Source organism: Carcharhinus amblyrhynchos, chromosome 4 (genome assembly GCF_965287045.1).
Source record: "Carcharhinus amblyrhynchos chromosome 4, sCarAmb.v2.hapA, whole genome shotgun sequence".
In the NCBI taxonomy this organism is placed as follows: Eukaryota; Metazoa; Chordata; class Chondrichthyes; order Carcharhiniformes; family Carcharhinidae; genus Carcharhinus; species Carcharhinus amblyrhynchos.
This window is the reverse complement of record NC_137327.1, coordinates 19,050,868-19,074,007: the sequence shown is the minus strand read 5'-3', so window position 1 is coordinate 19,074,007 and position 23,140 is coordinate 19,050,868. Positions and strand designations below refer to the sequence as shown.

General features: G+C 42.5%; 1 protein-coding gene and 1 non-coding gene across 2 annotated transcripts in view; both read left to right on the top strand.

The window, feature by feature from the left end:
* LOC145341734 (polycystin-1-like protein 2) overlaps positions 1 to 23,140 on the top strand; it is a 118,647-nt gene that overhangs the window by 3,453 nt on the left and 92,054 nt on the right. The window contains exons 2-10 of the mRNA XM_080186595.1: positions 3,428 to 3,592; positions 4,899 to 5,081; positions 5,952 to 6,062; positions 8,415 to 8,562; positions 11,585 to 11,814; positions 14,931 to 15,335; positions 16,180 to 16,299; positions 17,070 to 17,119; positions 19,199 to 19,367. Coding sequence (XP_080042721.1) covers positions 3,428 to 3,592; positions 4,899 to 5,081; positions 5,952 to 6,062; positions 8,415 to 8,562; positions 11,585 to 11,814; positions 14,931 to 15,335; positions 16,180 to 16,299; positions 17,070 to 17,119; positions 19,199 to 19,367 — 1,581 coding nt within the window. The remainder of the gene's footprint in view (positions 1 to 3,427; positions 3,593 to 4,898; positions 5,082 to 5,951; positions 6,063 to 8,414; positions 8,563 to 11,584; positions 11,815 to 14,930; positions 15,336 to 16,179; positions 16,300 to 17,069; positions 17,120 to 19,198; positions 19,368 to 23,140) is intronic.
* LOC145342787 (U2 spliceosomal RNA) lies at positions 3,060 to 3,251 on the top strand. The gene has a single exon (XR_013886636.1). It is a non-coding gene; the product is annotated as a U2 spliceosomal RNA (small nuclear RNA).

Sequence of the window (23,140 nt, the reverse complement as noted above, 5' to 3'; positions counted from 1 at the left end):
TTCCAGTACCTGCTGCAACTGGGGTGGCATGGTGGCACAGCGGTTAGCACAGCTGCTCACAATACCAGAGACCAAGGTTTAATTCCGGCCTCAGATGACTATCTGTGTGGAGTTTGCACATTCTCTCCATGTCTGCGTGGGTTTTCTCCGGGTGCTCCGGTTTCTTCCCATGCTAAATTGCCCCTTAGTGTCCCAAGATGTGTAGGTTAGGGGGATTAACAAGGTAAATGTGTGGGGCTACAGGTGTAGGGGCTGGGAGATGGGTGGGATTGTTGCCAGTGCAAGCTCGATGAGCCAAATGGTACTGTAGGGATTCCATTATCCTGTGGTAACTTTAATGACCCTTCCCTTTAAGTGCAAGTTAGCTTTAATTTAGTACAGGCTAGCTTTAATTCGTGCGAGTCTCACGCAGACACAGGACTCACACTGAGACACACAGCATTGTTTGTGCTACTTACACACTTTGATCATGGTAATAAGCAGGAAGCATAAAGCTTGTCCACTAACTGAACTGGAAGGATTGGAAATGGGTTATTTGTGCATCGCAGTCTCCGCACTTACTGTCCACTTTTGCCCTCCCCACCCCATCGCTGCACATCCCTCCAACATGTGCTTCCTGGGTGCACCAGAATGAAGAAGCAAAACTTTTACCTACATTGCCTTCCACTACGATTTACGCAATATTTGCCCGTGGGAGTTGCTGAGTCAAATAATCACTGCATAAATAGACTACAGTTTGAATATTTTGGCAGGATCTTTGTGGTAGACTTTCCCGCAACAGAGTCTCAAACTGGTTAACCCATTCACAGCTGAATTATTTGCGTAGTCTTTTGGAAAATAGTCACACTGCTGCAGGATTCATTTTCATGATTTCCGAACATCAATTAAATTGTTTGCCAATATATCAAAATTTTGAAAAAAGGATTTCCACCAATGTTAGTTGGTGGACAATAGAACATAAAACATAGAACACTACAGCATAAACAGGCCCTTTGGCCCACAAGTTGCGCAGATCATATCCATACCTACCAGGCCTATCTATAACTCTCAATCCCATTAAATCCCATGTACTCATCCAGAAGTCTCTTAAAAGACCCCAACGAGTTCACCTTCACCACCACTGACAGCAGCCAATTCCACTCACTCACCACCCTCCGAGTGAAAAACTTACCCCTGACATCTCCTCTGTACCTGCTCCCCAGCAACTTAAACCTGTGTACTCTTGTAGCGACCATTTCAGCCCTGGGAAATAGCCCCCGAGAATCCACCCTATCTATACTTCTCAACATCTTATAAACCTCTGTCAGGTCGCCTCTCAACCTTCGTCTCTCCAGGGAGAAGAGACCTAGCTCCCTCAACCTATCTTCATAAGGCATGCCACCTAATCCAGGCAACATCCTTGTAAATCTCCTCTGCACCCTCTCAATAGCTTCCACATCCTTCTTGTAGTGAGGCGACCAGAACTGCGCACAGTACTCCAAGTGGGGTCTGACAAGAATCTTATAAAATTGCAGCATTACCTCCCCAGTCCTAAACTCAATCTCTTGATTAATGAAGGCTGGTACACCATACGCCTTCTTGACCACATCCTCCACCTGCGATCTTCCATTAATCTTTCATTAATCAATTTCAAAGTCCTCAGCAGACAGTAAGGGCAACTTTGACTTTTGGAAGTTGTGTAAAAATCATATTGAAGTCAACAAAAAGACCAATCAGCTGTCAATTGTCTTTGTGGTCTGCAATAAGGCTGAATTATTTTTTTATTCATTCATGATGAAGGAACAGCCAGTTCCAAAAGTTAGTGGCATTTGCGACAAATAAACCTGTTGTTCTTTAATCTGGTGTTGTGACACTTCTTACTGTGCTTACCCCAGTCCAATGCCACCATCTCTACATCATGGTCACTGGCTTGGCCAGCATTAATTGTCCATCGCTAATTCCCCTTGAACTGAATTTCAGAGGCATTTAAGAGTCAACCATACTGCTGTGGATCTCGCTCACAAGGAGACTGGACCGGGTAAAGATTCCTTCCCTAAAGGGCATTTGTGAACCAGATGGGTTTTTCCGACAATCGACAGTAGTTTCATTATCATCATTAGACTTCTAATTGCAGATTTTTATTGAACTCAAATTTCACCACCTGCCATGGTGGGATTTGAACCCAGATCCCCAGAGCATGGTTAGCAGTGCTGCCTCACTGGGCCAGGGACCCAAGTTCAAATCCCAGCTTGTGATACTGTCTGTGAGGAGTTTGCACATTCTCCCTATGTTTGCATGGGTTTCCTCCAGATGCTTTAGTTTCCTCCCACAGTCTGAAAGATGTGCTGGTTAGATTTGGCCAAGCTAAATTCTCCCTCAGTGTACCAGACCAAGTGCTGGAGTGTGGCAACTAGGAAATTTTCACAATAATTTCATTGCAGTGTTAACGTAAGCCTACTTGTAGCACTAATAAATAAAGAAAAACATTACCCTGGATCTCTGAATTACTAGTCCAAAAATAATACGACTACGCCACTGTCTTGATCTTTTCTGTCACTTTGCTTGAATTGTTGCTTTGAGGAGGTTACATACTGTGCCGGAAAGGAGATCTCAGCTTTTATTTCATGGAGAAACAGCTCCATAGCTACGTGAGTGCATGGTGGGATTCTTTCCCATTATGTTGCAGTGCTAAGGGCGTGAGAGCTTTCTCTGTTCCCCTTTCTGCTCCTACTAATGCTGAATGTTGGCTAATGCAATACTGGCAAGGACATTTTTCCTCTGATGGTTCCCTTTCCCTTCAGTCTTTACCATTGTGCTGCCCAATTACAAGCCCTAAGCTTTAGTTGTCTCTCACTGGACATGAAAATTAAAGCCAGAAGTCCTTGGTTAACTGTTCATTGAAAAATGTGAAACACTCTCATTAAGTGGAACAGCGAAGAAAGGGACAGGAACATGAGTTTAAATGAAAACTTATAATTCATTACTCAGTCTATTCTATTTGTGGATCAATACTAGCAATCTTGCAGTAAATTCTCAAGCATATCATAATATTTTGACATCTGTACAAATCTAGAAGTTCAATCGCTTCTCGGCCTTTTGGCTAAGATCAAGTGTAGTATCAACATGCTGCACTTGGTTGAGGTCATTAGGTTACATTTCAGCTTCATTTGAAGCAATTTTTTAAAGCTGCATCTCGACCTTTTGGCTAAGATGCAAATTAGATCAAGCCTTGGAGGAGGAGCTACACCTACTCCAATCAGCTTGGATCATGTAGATCAAGCCCAAGACAGGAGGTGAGAGCCCTGTCTTGTCAGCTTGGATCAGGAATGTCCCAACTTGTTGGGACTCTGAATTGGCTTTAATTTGACTTGATTGGATTGGAATAAAGTTTAAAAAAAAATTTACACTTTAAACATGTTAATTGTGTCTATAAATGTCCCCTGCACAGCAACCCTGGCCTGGTTGGATGGTACCAATGTCACATACGATAACTGGTCTCCAAAACATCTGTCTTCTCCATCAGTGACTTGTTCTCACATTCTCCAGAACTCTGAGCACCACTGGATGAGTGCAAACAACTGCGAACAAGAATTTTACTTCATTTGCGAGTTTGGTAAGTAAGATATATTTCCCAATTCTTCAGTGAGGGTGTAGATCCTGGAATTAGAATCTAGAGGGGGATAATATTATTGGTTTACTGCAACACTGCTTCATGCAGACAGAATAATCTCCCTCTGTAGCTATATCTTCGTTTCTTTCTCTCCATCTGTCTGTTAGTTTTCTAACATTTCTTCACATGCTAAGTTTTCTTATGGTATTTGTTTTTTGGTTCATATGGTGTCATTTTCTCACTTTCCATAATTCTACTTATATGTCTTTGTCTCCCATGTCTTTTGGATGTCTTCCAGAAGCTCTTCATTTCTGTCACAAATGCTCCTTTTACTGTTGGTCTTGCAGTTTTTCACTCTTACTTAAGGCCCATAGCACTAGAAATTTGTTGATGCCGCACAGTTTAGCAGGCGTAAAATGGGCATCTAAGCCTCCAATCTGTGTGCACGCATTCTGAGCTGGATGTTTACCATCCACCATTTTGGTAAAGGAATCTGTGTCGGTACCTGCGATCTCTGCCTGCTCCTGGTGCATAAAGATGAGCATCAATGACAGATTCCTCAAGGGAGGTCTTGTTCCGAGTGTGAAAAGTGTAGGAGAAGAATCAAAGAGAGAGTATGATAATCCAGTGAGTATCTCTTAGAATTCAATAGCAATTCAGTATATTGAAAAGATAAGAGAGAGCTGCAGAAAACTTGAGTGTCTAGACACTCGGAGGGTGGGGATAGTCTGGAATTGGAACCTCCTTGTTAAATGAGCTCCTTTAAGCCAGTTATTAGAGGTCTTGGAAGAGTAATTGGGGCAGCATGATAGCACATTGTTGCTTCACAGTTCCAGAGAGCTGTGTTTGATTCCCGGTTTGGGTCACTGTCTGTGAGGACTTTGCATGTTCTTCCAAGTATCTGCATGGGTTACCTCCAGGTGCTCCGGTTTCCTCCCACAGTCCAAAGATGTGCAGGTTAGGCTAATTGGCCATCCTAAATTGCCCCTTGGTGTCCCGGGATGCATAGGTTAGAGGAATTAGCGGGTAAATATATGGGGATATGGGGATAGGTCCAGGGTGAGATTATGGTCAGCGCAGATTCGATGGGCCGAATGGCCTCTTTCTGCACTATAGGATTTCTATGATTCTATGGGGTGGGTAAACTTCAGAATTATCATTTTTGTTAGGTTCAAGATTTTAATACCTGTGCCATCTGGTGAGATAGGTGGGAAGGCTGGTGGGAGCTGGCAATTAATAACGCGACACTTTGGTTTTTGAAAGGATACAACAATGTCATTTATCCTGCGTTGTATTATCTTTGTATTAGAGTCCGAGCGAGCGTTTGCCTGTGATCACTTTAATGCCACACTCCAGTGTCAGTCTGGGAAAGTGATTGAAATCAATGGCAGTTTTTACGGTCGTAAATCTCCCTCCTACTGTTCCTTGGAGACTGTAGCTCCAACTGAGTCACAGGAATGCAGCTGGATTGATGTGACAGAGAAAGTGGCAGGTAACATTTTTTGTGATGCCTCTCCAGAGATTAATTACCAGGTGTGGAACTGCCCAGAATTTCTTATTTCTTTTCCCTGTCAGTTCTGTTTGTTGAGGATTACAGTTGGAAACTTTGAATGTTTGTCCTTGCCTGTTCTGAAATCCCTGGAATGTCACTCCTTTCATATTTCACATTCTCAAATGATTTTGCCTTTATTCTTCATGATCTTTGATTTGAAAAGCCATTCCCTATTTGAGACCATAGTCAACTGACCAGCCCCGAGGGCCTGTGTTAGTACTACTCTTGTACCCGTTACTAACTGGTGCACGAGAGAGACATGGATTGATTTATTCTTTTGTTTACAGCTTTAGGAAATTCATGATTAAATCTGGTATATTATTGTGTGTGGAACAAAGTGATCTTCCACCTCAAAGTATCAAATACTTGATATTAATATAAAATTAGGGGCGGCACGGTGGCACAGTGCTTAGCACTGCTGCCTCATCATGCCAAGGACCTGGGTTCAATTCCGGCCTTGTGTCACTGTCTGTGTGGAGTATGCATGTTCTCCCCATGTCTGCATGGGTTTCCTCTGGATGCTCCAGTTTCCTCCCACAGCTCAAAAACATGCAGGTTAGGTTGATTGGCTGTGCTAATTTCCCCTTAGTCAGAGGGACTAGCAGGATAAATACATGGGGTTACAGGGATAGGGCCTCAGTGGGATTGTTATCAATTCAGGTTCGATGGGCTAAATTGCCTCTTTCTACACTGTCAGGATTCTATGATTCTACAACCACATGGGTTGATAGTTAGAATATTCAGATTGGCAAACTGGAGGATTCCGTATTTATTTAAGGTGAAAATATAATGCAGAATTTTATCTTTAAGGTCAGTGCCATGGGCTACAGGCTTGCCAAGCTTCAGCTGATAAAACATTCTTTGGAGATCTTTGTCCAAGACTGGGCAATTACCTTGTCATAGACTATCACTGCAAAGAAGGTGAGACATACAATGGCAAAATGTATAATGCCAACATTCTCCAAACTATTAATAGCACTAACTCACATCGTGTAAAGCTAGTCTATTTAGGTGTTTTCATGAAATTCTTGTTCGGATTTAATAGAGAAATTTGGACATTGCTGGCAGATCAAAACCCACTGAGACAACATTTGGAATATTTGTGAGCAATTTTTGACCCTGTATCTAAGGAAGGAAATGCTGGTCTTGGAGGGGGTCCAGGGGAGGTTCGCAAGAATGATTCTGGGAATGAAAAGCTTGACGTATGAGGAATATCTGAGGACTCTGGTTCTGTACTCAATGGAGTTTAGAAGGATGAGGAGGGATCTCATTGAAACTTACAGAGCACTGAAAAGCCTGGATAGAGTGGACGTGTAGAAGATGTTTCCATTAGTAGTAGAGACTAATACCAAAGGGCACAGTCTCAGAGTGAAGGGACAGCTGTTTAGAACTGAAATGAGGAGGAATTACTTCAGCCAGAAGGTGGTGAATCTATGGAATTAATTGCCACAGAAGCTTGTAGAGGTTGAGTCATTGAGTACATTTAAGATAGAGATAGATAAGTTCTTGATTGGTGAAGGGATCCAAGGTTATGGAGAAAAGGCGGGAGAATGGGGTTGAGAAACTTATCAGCTACGATTGAATGGTGTAGCAGACAAGATGGGCTAAATGGCCTAATTCTAAGACCTATATCTTATGGTCTTATAGGAATCAGGAAAATGTCCCCTTTGGTGGGAAAACATGGACAAAATGGCCATGCATGAAGCTGTCAATAATGTCAAGGATGTTAGTCAGGTTCTCAAAGAAGAAACTATCGATTTCATAGTCTGCATTGCATAAATAGCCATCTCCCCTTACAATGGTCAACTACGCAGACCCAACAGTGACAAATGTTGCACTCTATTTTTATTTCTCCAGATAATCATTACCCAAAACAATAGTGAGAACAGTCTTTCCTGGAGTTAATTACTATATGTAAATGTTTTGTGTGTGTAGCTTTATTGTTGTGTCCTTTTGTGCATCCTTGAACTTAGTTCGATCCATCTTTTACCTGCTATCCCAGTAACTGAAATGAGTAAGTTCGTTGTGTGCTAAGCTTCGGTAGAAGATCCTCAAGACTGGAGCGCCCTTTACTGCCCTCAACTGGATTGAGGTGAACTAGCTATTGGCTCTGCCACTTATACAGCCTGTTGGATCTGCCTGCAATGTTCAATGTGATCTCTCAACACTTAAAAAGTACAAAGCAGTACTTACTCCATGTGAACTTCAAGGCCTAAATTTATAGCCTGCTTACTGGTGAACTGCAATGCCCCGAATGTGCTCTTCATCCTGGTACAGGTGTGGCTTGTGAACTGCTGCATGTGGCCTTCAACTATTTTAGGATTTTGCTTTCTACCACTCCCTCTTCTTGCTTCCCTGTAGTCCCAGTGAATCCTGTGGTCCCAGTGAATGATAATGACATTATTGATTGATGCCTCTTTGGGTTCTTGAACTTTATGTTATCAGGAATTTGATTTGATTTATTATTGTCACATGTATTGGTATACAGTGAAAAGTATTGTTTCTTGCGCACTGTACAGACAGAGAATTCCAGTCATAGAGTACATAGGGGAGAAGGAAAGGAGAGGGTGTAAAACGTAGTGTTACAGTCAGACGTAGGGGATAGAGAAATATCAACTTAATATATGGTGGGTCCATTTAAAAGTCTGATGGCAGCAGGGAAGGAACTGTTCTTGAGTCAGTTGGTATGTAATCCCAGACTTTTGCATCTTTTTCCCAATGGAAGAAGGTGGAAGAGAGTATGTCCAGGGCACATGGGGTCCTTGATTACGCTGGCTGCTTTTCTGAGGCAGTGGGAAGTGTAGATGGGCTTCAATGGATTTGAGGCTTGGGTTATATTCACAACCCTTTGTAGTTTCTTGCGGCCTTGGTCAAAGCAGGAACCTTGGGATCCTGCCCATTTTAAAACGGTATAGGATGCAGTGATTCAGTACTATATTCTTCCATTTAATAATTTTAACCTTATTATTATGCTTTTAAAAAAAACATGTGTGTGCAACTGTGCATCCTAAAGGATTTAACTTAACAATGTTAATTTTGACCAACACCTAGAGATGTTGATCAAAAATGTCATTTTGTTCTCATTTCTACATAGCTAATATTTTGTATAACTAACAGCACGCTGATTTCTGAGGTCACTCAATATTTTTCTGCGCACACATTTTGCAGTTTGGGAGTGAAATGCTACAACAATCCTCTTCTCAGTCTGTAATAAAGTTGTTCTGAATGATAATCCACTCATGAGGCTTAATGTTTGTGTGATATTTTGCTTAGGTCTCCGTTTGCTGGTTGATGATGTATACTCACTCCTGGAAAATGTCACCATCTCTTCAAAATGGTTGCTACACCCATACACTGGAAACCTCACCTGCACACTTAACACTGGCGATGGCTTTACGATTGATCCCTATAATCCACTACTGTGAGTATTGCTGAAAATCAGATCGGCAGAAGGAATGGATGAATATATTAGTAGGCTGGATTTTGGTAAATCTTTTACCAAAACCTATCTATCTCTATAAAGGCAAAATACTGTGGATGCTGGAATCTGAAACAAAAACCAAAAAAAATGCTCCAACAGGTAGAACTGTCCACGTGTCTATTTTATCCTTCATTTTGAATATCAAGAATCATAGGATCCCTGCAGAGCAGAAGGAGGCCATTTGGCTCATTGAGTCTGCACCGACCACAATCCCACCCAGACCCTATTCCCGTAACCATACATATTTACTGAGGGAGGCGATTTGAACCATCGAGCCTGCCCTAACCACAATCCCACCCAGACATTATCCCTATAACTTCATGTATTTACCCTGCTAGACTCTCTGATACTAACGGAAAATTTAGCATTGCCACCCGACCTAACCTGCACATCTTTGGCGTGTGGGTGGGAACTGGAGCACCCGGAGGAAACCCATGCAGACCTGGGAAGAACATGCAAACTCTACACAGACATGGCCTGAGGCCAGATTTGAACCTGGCTCCCTGGAGTTGTGAGGCAGCAGGGCTACCCACTGTGCCAGTATCTTTCCTGCCTAAATTCTGGAGTGAGGCACAAGATATAAATGATCTCCTCTTGATGAGATTTCTCAAAATCAGTGCTGTATATTCTTTTTTTCAGCAAATGCCAGTAAACTCTATGTCTATTGATACAAGCTTGTTTCATTTTATTTAAGTAATGCAAGGGAATCAAAATGAACAGCACTTGGAAGAAGCAATATGGGCCTAATTTTACCATTGCATTGGGTGAGAAAACGTGGTAAAGTTGGGTGTGAGGTCATTAATGCGATCTGCGCCTGCGTCCGTGCTGACGGCCACTTTACTGAGGCCCAGGAATGGCTGTGAATCGATTTGCATCCAAAATGGGCGCAATGGTGATTTAAATGCATTTGCATGCACTTCAGTTGAATTAATGAACCAACTTCATCAGGATTTCCCCCTTTAACACCACGTTTGCCAATCCGAAATCGCACTGAAATGGACATGCTGAATAAAAGTCTGTTTCGGGTGCTCCAGCTGCTGAAGAGGCGAGTTCAAAGCTTCCAATGGCTCTCTGACTCAGATCGATGGTGGGGGGAGGGGGGGGAGGTGGGTCACAGCATTCTCTGGTTGTCCGGCAGGGGGAGTGAGGCCTGGTCACTCTCTGGGGGTGGAGGGGAGTGAGGCCTGGTCATTCTCTGGGGGTGGAGGGGAGTGAGGCCAGGTCATTCTCTGGTTGGGGGGAGGAGAGAGTGATGTATCTCTGGTGGGGGGGAGGCCCGATTGCTCACTGGTTGGGGGTAGAGGGGAGACAGACAGATCTCTGAGGGGGCAGGGGGGGCAGGGGAGTCCAGTGCCACTCCGCAGGCAATCGGTGGGGGAGAAGGGGGCAGGGGATCGCAGTCGATCTGGGTAGCGGGGTGGGGGTGGGTGGATAAGGGGGTCATGACTCATGGGCCGTTTTCTCTGCTTTCTGTGGCCTGAGAGCGTTCTGACGGGTGTGCTTTTTCAAATTTTTTTCTAACTGCGCATGTGTAGTTCAGAATTCTGATTTTTTAGGGTGTGTTAAGCCCCGACCACTGAGATTTTCCAGCATTTTTTTTGTTTTTGTTTCAGATTCCAGCATCCACAGTATTTTGCCTTTATCTATAGAGATAGATAGGTTCTTGATTGATAGAGGGTACAAGGGTTACAAGAAAAAGCAAGTGAATGGGGTTGAGAAACTTATCAGCCATGATTAAATGGTGGAGCAGACTCAATGGGCCAAAAGGCCTAATTTTGCTTCTATATCGTATGGTCTTATGGCCTCTTGAATATCACATGTACCACATTGTCCTGTCCTTTCTTTAACTTCTTTTGCCAAAGAACTCTTGTTATTTGCATCACTGATGGCAAAGAACACTGAAAATACCATCGAGAGGTGGAGGATTCATCCCATATCATTTTATTTAAGTTTTATTTGTGTCACAAGTAGGCTTACGTTAACACTGCAATGCAGTTACTGTGAAAATTTCATTCTATTTTCAGCTGGAGGTCCCTGTAGCTTAAGTGTAACCTATGCAGAAAACCGCACCCCATGCTATCCATGTACCACCCACCGACCTATCTGATTGACTTCATTTTCTCTGATTTTGTTGACATGGAAAATAACAATAAATGGTTGAATCATCCAGATATTCTGGTTTGCAGACACTTCAGAATACAATCACGGAAAAATGAATCACTGTCAACAATACCAGTAATGTGACATTATTAAATATTAAAATCAGAAGTTTTTTTCTCTCTGGACTGACTGAGATTGTGCTTTGGGATGAGTTTGGAATATATCTCATAAAATGTCCTCCGGTTCCTTTAAGACCAGAACGAAATTCTTTTGCAACGTTTTTTTTTCAAACTTAAAAATCTGCAAACTAACCAGAAGACCAGATATGAAGCTTTGTGATAAACTTGGATACATTATAAAAGACACTATTTTGGCAAAACTATATTCCAAGTATACTTTTTTTTATTCATTCAAGAGTTGGCCAGCATTTATCATCCATTCCTAGCCCTTGAACTGAGAGGTTTTCTTGGTCATTTCAGAGAGGCAGTTAAGAGTTAGCCACTTTACTGTGACTCTGGAGTCACACATCGGCCTGACTGGGTAAGGACGCTAGATTTCCTTCCCTAAAGGACATTAATGAATCAGATGGGTTTTTACAACAATGGTTTTGTGGCCATCATTTGACTTTTAATTCCAGAATTCTATTGAATTCAAAATTCACTATTTGCTGTGGTGGGATTTAAACCTGGGTCCCCAGAGCACTACCCTGGATCTCTGGATTACGAATCCACCAACAATACCACTACACCAATGCATTCCCCAAATGAAATGTAACAAAGGTATTGCCATGGCCAGCACAGAGTTTATGATAGGAATGTGATTCTCCTGAATTCAGCTGGATAACTTTCACTGTTTTCCAAAGGCCTTCTGGCAATGTGACACACAGATACACGACCCCAGGCAGCTTCACCATCAATATTGAATGTACAACTAGCGAATGGCATGTGACAGCCCAGGAAACCGTCTCCATCCAACAGCCAATCAGTGGTTTTGGAATCATCAAGTGTTGCAGTGTTAACCAATCGGAAGACGTTAATAACTGCACAGTTCTCTATGGAGATCCATTGTGGATTCAGCTTGAAGTTGAAGAAGGTACAGTTCACTTTTCATGTATACTAATATGAATATATGCATGTTTTATGCGTGTATTTATCCTCTGGTACAAAATAACTTGCACTTCTCATTTCATGAGCAGCGTAGGTCATAATGAAAAAATGTTGTAAGGAGGAGTATCCCATAACTACCTTGAGCAAGACTTAGACTACGTTCGGGCATGGTTAACATTTAAAATTTTATATTAGTGTCACAAGTAAGCTTACAAGAAATCTGAAATGAAGTTCATAGAATCTCTACAGTACAGAAGGAGGCCATTTGGCCCATCGAGTGTACCGATCACAATTTTACCTAAGCCATAATCCAGCACATTTACGCTGTTAATTCCCCTGACACTAGGGTCAATTTAATATGGCCAATCAACCTAATCTGCACATCGTTAGACTGTGGGAGGAAACCGGAGCACCCGAAGGAAACCCACGCAGATAAAGGAAGAATGTGCAAACTCCACACAGACAGTGATCCACGGCCAGAATTGAACCCAAGTCCCTGGCACTGTGAGTCAGCAATGCTAACCACTGTGCCTCTGGGTTCAATTCCAGCCACTATCTGGGTGGAGTTTGCACATTCTACCTGTGTCTGCGTGGGTTTTCTCCGGGTGCTCCAGTTTCGTCCCACAGTCCAAAAATGTGTGGGTGAGGTTGATTGGCCATGCTAAATTGACCCTTGTGTCAGAGGATTAGCATTGTAGATATGTGGGGTTATGGGGAGAGGGTCTGGGTGGAATTGTGGTTGGTGCAGACTTGATGGGCCAAATGATCTCCTCCTGCATTTTGATTCTGTAGGGATTCTAATCTTGGAGTCATATTTTAGGGCAGCATGGTGGCATAGTACGGCAGCACGGTGGCACAGTGGTTAGCACTGCCGCCTCACAGCACCAAGGACCCAGGTTCAATTCTGGTCTCGGGTCATTGTCTGTGTGGAGTTTATATGTTCTCCCTGTGCCTGCATGGATTTCCTCTGGGTGCTCCAGTTTCCTCCCATAGCCCAAAGATGCGCGGGTTAGGTTGATTGTCCATGCTAAATTAACCCTAGTGTCAAGTGGATTAGCAGGATAAATATGTGGGGTTACGGGAACATGGCCTGGATGGGATTGTGGTTGCTGCAGAATCAATGGGCCGAATGGCTTCCTTCTGCACTGTAGGGATTCTATGATGATGATGAAGCTACCGTGAAAATCCCCTGGTTGCCAAACTCCAGCGCCTGTTCAGTTACACTAAGAGAATTTAGCATGGCCAATGCACCTTACCAGCATGTCCTTCAGACTGCGGGAGGAAACCAGAGTACCCGGATACAACCCACAGAGACATGGGGAGAATGTGCAGACTCCACACAGACAGTGACCCAAAGCTGGCATCAAACCTGGGTCCCTGGCACTGTGAGGCAGCATTTGCTAACCACTGGGCCTCCCACGATAAGAAATAGGTAGATAAGAAATAGGTATTATCTGTGTCACATAAATATCTAGCAGTGAACAAATCCATCAACTGAAGTCTCAAGCACCTTCTTCTAAGATTCAATGATATCATTGTTAATGAAAAGTCACAAAGATCAACAAAGAAGAATAGAGAGAAGATCACAGCAAACAAATCACTGTGAAGATTGGGATGATGAGAGATGCAAGGATTTTAAAGCTCTGAGAGAGTTATGTCCTTAAATGAAAACCAGGTGCTAGAGAGAGGCACAGAACATGGTTCAGATAGGATATTTTGATCATGGAATTGCAACTCTGTAATAAAGAAATTTACCTGGAAAATCACCGAAGGCGAGAATGGGGAAACAATGAGTATGCCACTACAATAACTGATTTCATTAGTAAGTGTGTGGAAGACTATGTGCCAAAGAAGCAAATCTGTGTGTTTTTTCCAACGGGAAACTACGGGTGAACAGGGATATCCACCGCTTGCTGAAGTCCAGGTCTGAAGTGTTCAAGCCAGGTGACATTGACCGATACAATAAACAGTCTCACAACACCAGGTTAAAGTCCAACTTTCTGAAAGATGTGATGGCCAAGCCAGCAAAGCCCATATCCTTTGAATGAATAAAGAAAATGTTTGTTTCAAGGGTAACTTCAACCACATCAATTATTATATGGATACAATTGTAGTAATTAATAAAAGTTTATGGTTGTTTGACAATTAGTCATACTTTAAACTGTCAACTGGAGGGCTTTTTTTATTCATTCGTGAGACACTGGCGTCACTGGCTAGCCAACACTTATTGCCCACCCCCTTGTTGCTCGAGGGCAGTTTAGAGTCGACCACATTACTGTGGCTCTGGAGTCACACGTAGGCCAGACCAGGTAAGGACAAGGGATTTCAAAGATGTGGCAATGCCGGCGTTAGACTGGGTTGGGCACAGTGAGAAGTCTCACAACACCAGGTTAAAGTCCAACAGGTTTATTTGGAATCACAAGCTTTTGGAGCACTGTTTCTTCATCAGGTCATAGAGTCATAGAGGTTTACAGCACAGAAGCAGGCCCTTCAGCCCAACTTGTCCATGCTGCCCAGTTTTTATCACCAAGTTAGTCCCAATTGCTCGATATCCCTTTATACCCATCTTTCCCATGTAACTGTCTAAATGCTTTTTAAAAGACAAATTGTTCCTGCCTCTAGTATCTCCTTCCCTAAAGGACATTAGTGAACCAGATGGGCTTTTCTTGATGATTGACAATGGCTTCATGGTCATCAGTAGATTCTTAAATCCTGGTATATTTTATTGAATTCAAATTCCACCATCTGCCATGGTGGGATTTGAACTCAGATCCCCAGAACATTGGCTATATTTCTCAATAGTCAAGTGATAATACCACAAGGCCATTGTCTCCGTCCTGCTTAGTGCTCAGATTTACTGTTGTGACTCCATCAGAAATCAGCAAAACGCTTAGAGCTGCTGCATTTGTGAATGAAAATATCTATTTCTTGGGAGTTCGACTCATATTCTGCTGAATTTGCAGCAAAACATCAGGAAGCTCCTATGAAGTTATTTTGCAATATGTATGGAATATAAAGCTCCACATTTTATGATGTTGATCTCTTTAAAAAGTCAGGTTAGCTGAGGTGAGAATAATTATTTACAGCTTTCTGCTTTCACAGGTACTGATGTGACCTATATTATCCGAGCTGGAGCTGTCACCCTTCACACCTTCACTGCATTCCAAGGAAATATTCCTCAGAATGCCACAGTGGAAAGTGCTGCCCAACATCAGATAGGTCCAGGCATACATCAGCTAACCATTCTAGCCAAGAATAATGTGACAACACAAGACGTATCTCAGAACATTACAGTTCAGTTGGTGGAGCCAATCAAGGATTTGGTGGCTACGGTAAACTCAACTGTTTTGGAATTGGGAAATGATCTCACCATTAACGTCTCAGTCTCATCTGGTGCCCCAGTTGAGTTACAGCTTGAATTTATTGGTTTCAATGAGACATTTTCTGAAGCTATTGAAAATCCTGATGGAAAACTGGGGGCTTACAGCATTCAAATGAACTCTGAAGGTAACACACTTTCTCTTGCCTTTCAGCAGAATAGTTTATCAGAATGTTTGTATTTACTGAATACTATTATTAACTGAATCATGGCATGTTTCTATGATTATACATCAGATGAGGATTAACTAGAGCCAAGATTGATATAAAATGGAGAAGTTAACCTATGCACATGGGCACATTTATAACTATTAAGTTCTCAGAACTGTGGCCACACATTGTGCTGTTAATCTTGAGGGAGACCAGCAGAAACTTTGGGGAAATGGTGCACATAGCCATTTTCAGATACTTAGGTCTATAGTCTGGGAAGAACCAGAATAATCTCTATGGATTTAGGGCTGTTATCCTTAATGTGTTATCACTAAAATGATTTTGACTGAATAATCTTTCCTAGTCCTGATGAAAACACAGTTGCTTATTCAACTGGTCAACAATATAAATGAAAACAAGAAATCATTGTCCAATTTGGGTGGCACGGTGGCACAGTGGTTAGCACTGCTGCTTCACAGCTCCAGGGACCTGGGTTCAATTCCTGACTTGAGTCACTGTCTGTGTGGAGTTTGCACATTCTTCCTGTGTCTATGTGGGTTTCTTCCAGTTTCCTCCCACAGAGCAAAGATGAGCAGGTTCGGTTAATTGGCTATGCTAAATTGCCCCTTAGTGTCCTGGGATGCGTAGGTTAGAGAGATTAGCGGGTAAATATGTAGGGATATGGGGATAGGGCCTGGGTGGGATTGTGGTTGGTGCAGACTCGATGGGCTGAAAGGCCTCTTTCTGCACTGTAGGGTTTCTATGATTTGACCAACTAATTGTAATTCTGCTGATCTCATCTTTACTTTCTGTCTATCTGCAGGTACATTTTTGGTTCGAGGGAAAGCTGTCAATGCCTTTTCTCATGTTAGTTTTAATGTTGGAAACATCACTGTTGTGGCAAATACTTCAGCTTTGACACACCATGGTATGGAAGCTGGAGGTAACCCTTTCAAAATTTTAGTTGCTTAAAAATAACATTAGTGCATCGAATAGTCCCTGGAGATTTTTGTCCCCTTGTACCTTCTCTCAGTTTGGATCATCAATGTACCATAGAACTATGCTTCTTCTATCTATTCACCTCATACTCAGCCAACATAAATAGTTAGGATGTCAGTCTGGATTCAATGGTAACACTCTTCCCTCTGGATCCCACCCTGGTGTCTTGAACATATCTTTGATGTACTCCTGGAGAGGTCTTGTGGGACAGTTGGTAACATTCTTGCCTCTGATCCAGAAGCTTTGAGTTTGACTCCCACCCAAGGACATGATGGCCAAGAAGGAGTGTTCATAATGTAGCCAAAACATGTTTGCTGGGATTCTCTGGTCTCCCCATGGTGTTATTCTTAGCGGCAGGAGACAGAGTGCCATTGGCCAACAGTGGGATCTTCTGATGGAACATAGAATATAGAACACTACAGCACAAACAGGCTCTTCGGCCCACAAGTTGCACCGATCATATCCCTACCTACCAGGCCTATCTGTAACCCTCAATCCCATTAAATCCCATTTACTCTCACTGCTGTCAATGGGATTTCCCAATGATCTTACCCCACACTGCCAGGAAACACATACCTGTTCAGTTGTGATGACTGAGATAGGGGCACAATTCACTGCGCCGCAAGACCTCTTTGTTATGAGAATGATACCATATAAATACAAATTGTTGTTGTAATCACTGAGAATCACCTTAACTTCTTTTATTTTCACTAGCTTCCTCACACAATGAAAGCAAGGATCCATCCAAAATGTCTCCAGCGGAAGTAAGCTATTCATATTTATAATTCTGTAAGCATTTAAAACTTGTGAGGGAAAGATTTGTTCGGTTGACCTAATTTCCTCTTTTCTCCAGATCCTTCTGACAGTTGGCAATCTAAAATTCCTCTCCTGTTGGATCTGCAACAGAATTTCTTGTTGATTTATGGTCACAGTGATGTTACTAAGTCCTGCCCACGCCTAATTTTTCTGAAACCAAAATATCCTTCTCTCCCTCTCTTGTCGGATTGGAGAAATAAAGCAATGAGGTTATCAAAAGAGAAAATGCTGGAAAATCTCAGCAGGGCTGGCCGTGTCTGTAAGGAGAAAAAAGAGCTGATGTTTCGAGTCCCTTTGTCAAAGCTGTTATTAAGTGTTATTAAGCTTTTATTAAGGAGAGCTTTGACAAAAGGTCGTTTGGACTCAAAGCGTCAACTCTTTTCTTTCCTTATAGATGCTGCCCGACCTGTTGAGATTTTCCAGGTTTTTCTCTTTTGGTTTCAGATTCCAGCATCTGCAGTAATTTGCTTTAATCAGGTTACTTTAATCAGGTTATGAGGTATTGTTCAGCATTTCATAATGTTGACCTCGGGTGAGATTTTATGGTTTTCGGGATGAGCGAGGCTGTAAAATTCTGCCCATTGACTCTGCGTGCACTGCTCCCACTTCACTGCTGTTAGAACAATAGGACTGAATCTTTTGCTGGCCAGTGTGTGGGAGAGGGGCAGGGGTAAAGGGGGAGAGGGAAGCTGGTGGTGGGGGGACTGGGCACGCTAATGTTTAAACGCACGTCCTGACTTTGCTGGCTCACCTTGCACCCATTCAACAGCCATCAGGCCATTAGTTGGCTTAGGAGGGCCTTCTGCCCTCATTGGACAAGATGCATCCAAATACCTTTTTATTCCTCCATTTTCAATATTTTTGTATCTGTAAAGAGAAATGTTCAAAGAAATTACAAAAAGTAGCGATACCTTTTAATGTCCTGATGATATAATTTCCTGGAGACTGATCTTCAAATCCTAGAAACCTCAAGCCAATTCTAGTGGGTTGACAGCCCTCCACTGAAGGAGGGAAATCTTACTCATTAATGGGTATCATTTGGCCCTGGCTGGGCAGACCCTCTCAGTGTCTGGGTAAATTTGTCATAGGGGTAGGGGTGGTGCCAGGAACAAGAGGTGTTGCCATGGATGTCTCCCATCTCTGCCTGCCAACCACCCCAGAGGGGGCATAACATGTATCCCATAAAATAATGACAACACAGAAGAAGGTCATTCGGCCCATTGTGGCCAGGAAGGCACTCTGCAAGAGAAACCCACCTAGTCCCAACCCCCTGTGTTTTCCCTGTGCCACTCCCTCCTCCCACAAATTTTTTTCTCTTTAGATAATTATCCAACCCTCTTTTGAAGGCTTCAAGTGAATCGGCCTCCACCACACACGCAGGCACTGAATTTCAATCCTAACCCCTCCTGCAAAGAACAGTTCATCTTCATGACACATTGTTTCTTTTAGTAATCACATTAATATAAGAAGACGTGATATATTGACAGATATCTGGAGACAGATGACATTAAGAGATGTGGGAATAGTGTGGGAAAGTGGCGCTGAGGAATATGATCAGCCACGATCCATCAGTTGAGTGGTGGAGCAGGCTTGAGGGGTTGAATGGTCTCATCCTGTTCCTATATTCCTAAAAGATAAGAAATAGAAGAAGTCCCTCAGCCTCTTGAACCTTCTTAGCTATTGAATAAGACCTTGACCGATCTGATTGTGGTCTTAACTCTACTTGTCTACCTGCTCCACAATACTCTTGTCTCAACTATAAATCAAAAATCTGTCTTTCTCAGTTTGAATATATTCAATGATCCAGTCTGGACTGCACTCCGTAGAAGAGAATTTCATAGATTCTGAGGGAAGAAATTCCTCCTCATTTCTAACTTGAATAGGAGACTTCTTATTCTCAAACTATGCCTTTTAGTTCTAGATTCCTGCACAATATTATTGCCCTTCGAATGAAACACTGGGTCATTATTGCTTTACAATTTATCAACTTGACTGAAAGAAAGCTTTGCCGCCTTTTTCTTTTTCAGTCAGTTCTGAAAAGGGAACCAGGTGAAAGACTAGAAAAACTTCAAGCTAAAATTAATGGCGGCCAACTCGAGGTGGCAAATCCTTTCTCCCAGCTTGTTTTGAGTGGAAGAAAATTGAAGAGTCGTGACCTGAATGGCAGCAGTGAAATGGCTTTCCAGTGGTCATGTGGTATGTTGCTGAGGCAGCTGGATTTAAGAATGCTCGCTTGGTTAAAATCTTTATAATGCAATCCTATTTATTTTAAACATCTTTGTTAATCTTGACAAAGTTATCACCACCTACCTTCAATTTTGTGACTCAAGGGAGGCGATGCCTAGTGGTATTTATTGCTAAGCTATTAATCCAGAAACTCAACTAATGTTCCTGAAACCCGGGTTCAAATTCCGCCATGGTGGAATTTGAATTTCATAAAAGATATCTGGAATTAAGAATCTACTGACGACCATGAAACCATTGTTGATTGTCGGAAAAACCCACCCGGTTCACTAATGTTCTTTAGGGAAGGAAATCTGCCGTCCTTACCTGGTCTGGCCTGCATGCGGCTCCAGAGCCACAACAATGGAATTGACTGTCAGCTGTACTCTGAACAAGGGCAACTAGGAATGGGCAATAAATGCTGGCCAGCTAGTGATGCCCATGTCCCACAAATGATTTTTTGAAAATTATACTAAATTGCACTGAAACATTTCGGTTATATTGACCAAAGTACCTTCTCCAACGTAGCTTCCTGAACTACCTGCTTCAGGTCCAACCGAAGCAGGATTATTTCATTCAGCCTTTTTGACAATCCTTGGATGTTTGCTTAATGTCCCAATAGTTCATCAGCTCTTGGCTGCTAATTTTTTTGATCCATTTTTCTTAGGTAATTTGCGTCAGTTGCACTAATCATGTAGTCCTTCTTGCCCATTTCATAGCCCTGAGTACAGGACTGTGAGTTTTGACTTTAACTTTAGCAGAAACCCCAGAGAAATGGTTTAATTGATATCATTTCTCTGGAGATTCGAAGTACAGCGGTCAATTGAGAAATTTCTTGTGGACATTCACCCTCTGTGACTTTACACTTATTTACATTAAATTGCAGAGATAAGTTGGTCTGTACACCCTCCCAAGTGTTTTGTTCCCCTGTAGTTTGGACCCATCTAGCACTATATTAAATATTAATGCCAGCATGCCAGCTTGGTGTCATCCGTGAATGCGGAGGTGAACTCACCTTTATTCACTTATGAGCAATTCCTGAAAATGTTGTAGAATTCTGATCCATGTGACTCCATTCATTCAGAGGAATTTCACCCGTCCCAACAACTCAATCCATCTGAACCAACAGTACCCAAGTACATAAGATTAATTTTTATCAGCTGTCAAAAGTTTACTCAAATTCATGTGAATATCACATCTACACTCTTAATTTTTTTCTATACTTTTTATTATTTATTTAAAAGTTTTATTAAATTGCTCTGGCATAACTATCCTTTTGTAAGTCCATGCTGACTCTTACCAACTATATCTTCCAATCTGCCTACATCACAACCTTTTCTTTGATAATTGATTCTAGAATTTGCCCTTTTATTGATCTGAAACATGGGTGGAATGGTGGCACAGTGGTTAGCACTGCTGCCTTGCAGCACCAGGGACCTGGCTTTGATTCCCAGCTTGGGTCACTGTCTGTGCGGAGTCTGCACCTTCTCTGCGTGGGTTTCCTCCCACAGTCCAAAAGATGTGCTGGTTAGGTTCATTGGCCATGCTAAATTCTCACTCATTGTACCCGAACAGACGCCAGGCCTGGCGACTAGGGAATTTTCACAGTAACTTCATTGCAGTTTTAACATAAGCCTAATTGTGACACTAATAAATAAACTTTAAAATGGAATGCTTGTTACCAATATCGCCTTCAGATTGCATGTTAATTAATGGCACCATCTTTGCTACATTCCAGCTCTTCATGATTCTCCCCTTTTTATGAGTGACAGTATCAATGTAGGTCTCTCAAATGGAGCTTAAATCAACAATTTTCTGTCTCAGAATGCTAACAACTGAGCCATAACTCACACCACAAAAGCGGGTGAAAAATAACCGATTCTAGCCAGATAACTGGCCAAATGGGGTTGGGAGGAAGGTAGTTCCATAAGCCTGATCTGTTTTGATATATTATTGTCACATGTATTGAGGTACAGTGAAAAGTATTGTTTCTTGTGCGTTATATAAACAAACATACTGTTCATAGAGTACATGGGGAGAAGGAAAGGAGAGAGTGCAGAATGTAGTGTTACAGTCATAGAAAGATCATCTCAATATAAGGCATGTCCATTCAAAAGTCTGATGGCAGCAGGAAGAGCTGTTCTTGAGTCAGTTGGTACATGATCTCAGACTTTTGCCTCTTTTTCCCAACAGAAGAAGGCGAAAAAGAGGATGTACAGTGTGTAGGGTCCTTAATTATGCTGGCCGCTTTTCTGAGGCAGCAGGAACTTTAGATGGAGTCAATGGATGGAAGGCTGGTTTGCGTGATGGACTGAGCTACGTTCACAACCCTTTGTAGTTTCTTGTGGTCTTGGTCGGAGCAGGAACCATGTCAAGATGTGACACATCTGGAGAGGATGCTTTGGTGCATCTGTAAAAATTGATGAGAGTCGTAACAGACATGTTGAATTTCCTTAGCCTCTTGAGAAAGTAGAGGCTTTCTTAACTATCGTTGGTGTCAAGGGACCAGGACAGGTTGTTGGTGATCTGGGCACCTAGAAACATGAAGCTCTCGACCATTAGGTTGGGGCAGGGGAGCTGAGGTGTGTTCCTGATTTTTGCCAGTGTGGGAGGAGCCCAGGTTGTTTAGGTGGGATCCAAAGGAGCATTCTTCATCCTCCAAGGCCTGCAAAAAAAAAGCCTTCCAAGGAACCTCTTGGCCTCCTCTTCAACTGGACCACCAGCTGAGTCTGTGCAGAGTGTGCATATGTTTGCCCTTCCCAATAGTATCTAAAATGGAAATTGTTTTGCTATGTACATCGGCAGACCCCAAAATACATATTGAGAAGACCTTCCCTGTCTGAGTTAGGCAGGCTCTCCAGCTATCCAGTGGAATGGCCTATTGAAGTTGGCATTGGATGGATCAGAAATGGGGATGGACAGTAAGGTTTGCTTTGATTTATTATTGTCACATGAATTAGTTAGTATACAGGAAAAAGTATTGTTTCTTGCATGGTACAGACAAAGCATAGCGTATATAGAGAAGGAAAGGAGTGAGCACAGAATATAGTGTTACAATCGTATCTAGGGTGTGGAGAAAGATCAACTTTGTAGAGTTTTAAAAGCATAAAACGAGAGTGAAAGATAGAATCAAAAGGCACAGCTTGCAAGCAGGCGCCTCGTTCCAGTGCCATCATATTTATAAAGGCACCGTCACTCTCTTTCCACCTAACAGTGCCAGTAAAGTTGTGGGTGAGAAAGGAAATAATGATGGAGTGGGTAGAAGGGTCTCTAATATTCCTCCCTCATCCCCCTTTCCCTCTCCCTCTCCCTCATCCCCCTTTCCCTCTCCCTCTCTATCGCCTTCTCCTTCCTGCCTCCTTAGCTCAGTGATGCTGTTTCCCCAAAAAACTTTCTTGACCTGTAAAGTACCTTTGTTCTTGACCTCTCGTCTGCAATGCCATGATGGAAGATCATGCCAATTTTAGTTCAAGCATCAAAGTAATTCACCCCGGGATGTAATTATTTACAGTTGGGCTCATTAACAGTGAAGTGTTAATGAGAAGTGATTTTGATTTTGCACTGATATTAAATGTGTATCATGTGAACCAGGCGTTAAGACTGCAACTGATACTGATGAGCTGACAGCAGAATCCCTGTGATGTAGAATGGTAGTGGTTCACAATAGTGTCCCCGGGCAAACTCAGGTTACAATGTATTTTTTTATGAGTAGCCTTAATGCTTTTTCAGTTACAAACACGATTTGC